The sequence below is a fragment of the Gossypium raimondii genome, chromosome 2 (assembly GCF_025698545.1).
Source record: "Gossypium raimondii isolate GPD5lz chromosome 2, ASM2569854v1, whole genome shotgun sequence".
Taxonomy (NCBI): domain Eukaryota; kingdom Viridiplantae; phylum Streptophyta; class Magnoliopsida; order Malvales; family Malvaceae; genus Gossypium; species Gossypium raimondii.
The window spans coordinates 14,845,917-14,851,892 of NC_068566.1; the positions used below are offsets into that span (position 1 = coordinate 14,845,917).

General features: G+C 34.5%; 1 protein-coding gene across 2 annotated transcripts; it reads right to left on the reverse strand.

Annotated features, from left to right (window-relative positions):
* Nucleotides 1-621: 621 nt before the first annotated feature.
* Nucleotides 622-5,744, reverse strand: LOC105777448 (protein PHLOEM UNLOADING MODULATOR). 2 transcript variants are annotated; one of them, XM_052626140.1, is made up of 5 exons: nt 5,265-5,744; nt 1,892-2,286; nt 1,578-1,747; nt 1,043-1,473; nt 622-968 (listed from the first exon to the last, which is right to left on the reverse strand). In XM_052626140.1, the coding sequence occupies exons 1-4, from the start codon at nt 5,555-5,557 to the stop codon at nt 1,075-1,077; spliced, it is 1,257 nt and encodes a 418-aa protein (XP_052482100.1). In that variant the 5' UTR covers nt 5,558-5,744; the 3' UTR covers nt 622-968; nt 1,043-1,074. The 2 variants fall into 2 exon arrangements, with proteins under 2 accessions (XP_052482100.1, XP_012456189.1); XM_012600735.2 differs by having other exon boundaries at nt 1,578-1,771; nt 5,265-5,739.
* Between the last annotated feature and the right edge of the window lie 232 nt (nt 5,745-5,976).

Sequence of the window (5,976 nt, forward strand, 5' to 3'; positions counted from 1 at the left end):
TTATCAATCAAAGGGTTATAAAATATTATATTTAGAAGAAAATTAATGAAAAATAGAAAAGGAAACAAGGTTTAAGATAAACTCAATGTCATCAGAATTGGCTTGGAAAATTGCTCGTTAATTGAGAAAAGTTTTTTTTTTTGTTCTTTTCAAGTTTTACAAATTTATAGATGTAGAATGCCTCTTTTAAAAGTTGGAAGTTTTGATTAGGATGTTTGAGGATCAAATTGATAGGATTTGTAAATGTGAAAGATTAAATTTATTGAATTATTTAAAATTAGAATCAAATTGATAAAGTAAATAAGTATGGTTAGAAAAAGGCCTGTTATCGACTTAACTGGGTGACCAAAACAAGAATAAACTCGAACATTAGTGTTTTTAAAAGTTGTGGGGAATGGCCAGAAAAATATAATTTCGATCCGAGCTTGAACCTTGCAACGGAGCAATACTTCCCTATCTGTATTTTTTATTTCTGATTAATATAAATTTCAAAATTCAATTCCCGGCTCAAATCGGCTTTCTATTTCTAACATTTTTTTTTCTTTATTTTTTGAAATAAAAGCTTGCTTTTATTCATAGATCAATTAGAATCAGGTAAAACATCTAAGAATGAAGCATCGGTAAAAGAAATAGAGAATCTGGCAAGCTTATAAGCCTCCATATTGTTGTCTCTACTTGTCCATAATATCTTTATATCTTGTCGATCCCAAATTCTGTCCTCCAACACTAAAATTTAAAATGCCAAAACAAGCAAGATTCATAACAAAAAGGTACGAAGCAAAATTCATAAATCTATGCAAAGTGAAGGCAACAGCTCTTAGAACAAGATAATGTAAGCTCAAGTCTAGCTAAACATTGACTTCCTTAACCAAAAGCTACAACCAAGTTTCACATGTAACTGTAAAACTCTCCTCGTCCCATGCGAACACTGTCCAAGACGAAGCCTTTCTTGTGTCGGAGTAAAGAACCTGAACAAATACAACTACATAAGCCCTCAGTCAAAAGGGAAACTAAATTATACATACCCAATGTCATCTCTAACCTCAACACCGTGGTAATATTATGCTGGAGAAGTTAGCCATCGCTTGTCCATGTGAAGGCCAAAATAACAATGGTAAGTGAGAAGAAAATAGTTCCGCTAGCAAACAACCACATGACCTTGCTCGGCCCTTGTTTCAGGCTCTCTTGATTCCCCAACTCAACATCTTTGAGAAGCTCCCTTACTTCATCCATATCGGAATCCTTGGCTGCTTGGAGTAGTCTACCTTGAATTTTCCCAAGCTTAGTGAGTCTGCTATCTCCAGTTCCACCCTTAGCCGACCAGATAAAACCAGTCATCTTCCAAAGAAGAATACCCACATAGATGGCAACAACACAATCTACAGAATAATGGTGGCGCTCTCGTACTTCCCGCTGAGCACTGTGCATAACAAGCAGCCATATAAGGACTGAGCTAAACCCTCCATAAGCCTCCTGCAAGTTAAGATGTTGAAAGGTCAATGACTCTGGTCATTTATGAATTGACAACAGCCATAACAAGAATGAGAGACCATGTTCTGAGTGAATTAAAACAATACCGTCCATGCCATTGCAGTCAGCACAGCAACAAACATGTGGCCACTGTATACAAGGTCATTGCAGCCGCCCCCAGCCTTTTTAAGCAGACTGTACCATGAAGATCCTTCTGATGTATTGGGTCGCAGAAAATCTATTAGGAAGCTCATTGAACCCCAATCTGGACGGTAGTCTGCAGTGTAATTGACAGTATCAACTGCAAAGAAGAGAACTTTAAGACATACTTCTGGAGACAGGGAAGTAACAAATAGATACACTAAAAACAATAAAACACCTGCTAAGAATATAGACCTAGAAATATAAACATATAAATTACCATATGCTATATCCCGTTCTATTACTTGACGAATGGCATTAGCATCAGAAGCATAAGGAACATAATATTTCTGAGCCCAACGATGAGGATGTCCAGGGATACTATAGCGAGATGAAGCACACCATGGGCGGGCTGATGGCAGAATTGTAGACGCAAAAGTTATTGCACGTAGAAGACGGCCGACTGCCATGGTAAACATGTATCGTGCACCTAATCCAAGACCAGGAGCTTTTACAGACTCAAATAGTACAGAGAAGGCCAACATTATAAATAACATCAAGTAATGGTGCAAGCCAATGATGTGAGCCCTTAGTATCTCAACAACTGCTTCAGGAAGTTTCTCATTTAGTGCCAGGAGCAACCATTGACCAGTATCAGGAAGAGGAGGCCTACCACTGTTAAATATTACAAATTTGAGAAATGGTCCCATTAAAGTTTGATTATATAGTTACAAATGAAGCAATTTAGGAAAAGAAAGGTTTTGTTTTAGTTCCCAGAGAATACAAATCATGCAGAAATTTAACATCTTAAGCTACTATCAACTCTGATTTATATGTCATGTGCGCATTTCAAATCATTACACAATGACAAAGATCCTCATTAAAAATGTTTAATTATTTAAGTTCATCTGTATGTACCAACTATGAAGTTAAGATATGATTCATTCGCATAGTCCCTGTTAACTTTTTGTTAGATCCTATCCTTGTAACTATACCTAATTGCTATCACATTGTAAATAAGCTGCATAAAATACAGCATTCCAAGTTGAATTCTCACTTTTGTCCATACAATAACTTATGGGAAAGAACTCAATTAAAGAGCCAAAGAAGAAGTTACAGTTGAATTCTCACTTTTGTCCATACAATAAACTATTCAAAAGGAACTAATTTTATGATTTGATGATATTGATCTTCTACGTAGATATACCTGGAAGGCATGTGTAAAAAGTTACAACAACTACGTGTCTTGTGTGATCGATGTTTTCATAAAAATAAAGTCAGATAGAAGTAAACCATCACTTGAAAAAGCTCAGTCGTAAATTGCCCTCTTCTCAGGAGAGCTAGGTGTCTCAGATTTGAAATCTTGTCCAGATTCAACTTTCTAATCGCACATGATGTTTCTCAAATCAAAATTCAGGAAAAGAATAACAAATATAGAATTCTTCATCTATTTCCTCTGTTAAACTTCACTGTTTATAAAGTGAGAAATAAAATGTTACCATCCATACATTCATGTTGCTATCTATATCCAGCTTCTATAATAGATTATAAAACACATGGCAGTTGCCTTTGAGCAAAAAGGAAGAACTTCAAAGAGGAGAGTTAAGACTTGAGACCATGGGCAACATGGAAGATATTATACAAACTCCTCTTAGGGTCTAGTTGGATGGATGATGAGATAAGTTCCGGTGAAACTAAAAACAATGGTGGCCATAAAATTAGTTATTTGATATTTATGGGATTATTAAGAACATATATAATTTTAATTTCATTAATAAAATAATAGATGTATAATATTTTTATTTATTTTTATTATAGATATAATATTTATATTTTATTTAAATAGTGATGTATCATTTGTATTCATATAAATATTTCATCAACTATTTATTTATAGCGGTTTATTTTATATCTATACTATTAGGTTGATTGAGTTGGTGACACCCAATAACCAGGTCCCAACTCAGTTGAAAAACTAATGAAAGCACATTCTTTTTATAAAATAAAAACATTACTAGGGGTATTGATATCATTTTATATTTTATGTAAAATTTAGAAAAATGCAATGAGACTTTAACCTAAAAGAACCATGGTTTTCAATATTTTTATTTTACCATTTCAACTAAACCCTTACTTGTTTTTTACATTAACTTTTTATAAATATATTTACTATATAATTTTTTCACCCACATTGTGGGTGAGCCATAATCTAGTAATTAATTACTTCCCTGAAATCTACATGTTTGCACTTATCTATTTATTCCCATTTATTTTTATATAATTAATGACATAAAATCATTTTATTTAGTCTAGCAACTTTAACTGGAACCTAAAGGGTTCAGTTGAAAATATAAGGTGTGGCGTGAATGAAGGATTCCAACATTGTTATGCAAAGACTATTGTGGTGCAATTGCATCAAAATTCAAGCAAATCACCCAAAAGGTAGGTTCAGTGGATTCCAAAGGCAGCCTTAGAAACCCAGAGAATCACTGCTCGATTCTATAAAGGGATAGTTTTCACAATAATAAGTGAGAACGAACATCATCAGTTGAATACGGGCATACCATTTTAGATCAATTTGGTGCAGGCAGATGACAAGCACAAATGTGATAGCCAAAAAGTAGAAATCAAAGCATGATTGAAAACCCTCTAAATACAAATGTAAGAACTCTATTCATACAAGACCTTTTCAACAATCAAATGAGATTAAACAAATTACCTATAAAACAGTCAGTGACAAGTGTGTTTCTCCTTAAAAATTCCACAAAGCGGTGGACTTTGAAGAATACAAAAAAGATGCAGGTATGAAGAAGTTTCTGGAATGGAAATTGAAATGGACCCAAGTTTCAATTTCCTAATTCCGTACTATGCTGCATGGTTGTATTGACCGAAAACAGAGTCAGAGGTCTCCGTAAATAACTTTCTTCACTACTGGATCCTTCTATCTATTTTATCATTTGTTTGGTTTAAAACATTCTCAACTAGAAATCACCAAACGGTGTAAGACAAGAGTAACCGATGATGTGACATAAGGCAATCTGGTTTAGCAAGTGGTATCTCAAGCTCATTTATTACAGTCATGTAAAGATTGCATTCATTTTGGAAAGAAAAATCTATGAAAAATCATTCATAAAGGCACATAAAAATCAAGTAAAATGGATCATAAATGTCATCCAATTAAAGCTCAAGATAGATTGGAAAACGCTTCTCAAACTGCAAATTATCATTAGCAGGATTCAAATTGTAAGTCGACAAGTTTATAAAGGCAAGAAACAATGTCCAAGCCTGAAACATCTGGAGCAAAGCTGGTCGCTCTTAACACTAAACTTCTATTTATTTGATAAAACAGAACTTATTATTATTGCCAATCATATATCTCTTCATGATAAGCATTTGAGACTCTCTTTGCAAGCAATAAATCTGGAATTGTGATCCAAACTACTTAATATGTATTAAAACTAAATCAAATCACAGGCACTAATCATATCGATGAAACTGAAACTGAACCCAACAAACAACAGCGAAATAAACACAACCCACGTAATAAAATGCGAAGAAAATGCACAAATCAGATAAAATCAGATCGAACTTAAGGTGGTTCAACATTTAGGCCTATTCCAATTTCAACGCGAACAAGAAGCAAGTAATCTTACTTGTGCCAATTGAGTCCAAGAACAACGGTAACGAAACGAACTGTGCAGGCTTCAAAAAGAAGAGCTGAGAGCATAAATATCATCGAAGCAAGGAAAGAGATGGCAGCTCGAAACTCGGCGCTCCAGTGACGGTAAAAGGGGACGCGCGTGACGGCGACGAGGGCGAGTAAAGACCAGAGTACGGGTTGAAGACGCTCGTGCCACGTTGGGGATAGGATGCGTAAATAGTCTACCGCCACGTATGTCATGGCAACCACCCCCAGCCCCCCACTTTTCACCGCCGGCCACCGCATGGTGTTGACGGCTGTAGTGAAGAGTAGCGTTTCTTCGGCAGTGCTGGTTTCAGCTTGGCTTGATCCGTCACAGAGATTGCGATACAAGAATGTCGGATCTTGGATTTTGAATCCTAGTGTTAGTCAGACATAATAAAGTAAGCTGATGATCTCAATTAATAAGTGTTCATCTTCTTGTTTGAGTTAATTAATTATCAGCTAATTATTATAATTACCATTTTTTTTGGAATATAGAACAAAATGATTTTTTTTTTCATATAATTTTCGGAAATAGATTTTATCAAATGAAAATGTCTCAACAAGTAGTATAATTTTCTTTAAGGAAACGAGTAGTATATAATATATTATTTTTAGGTTATTTTATTGTATCGTATTTTATATTATCTTTGAAAACATATTAAAGCAAAAAAAAAAAAGTG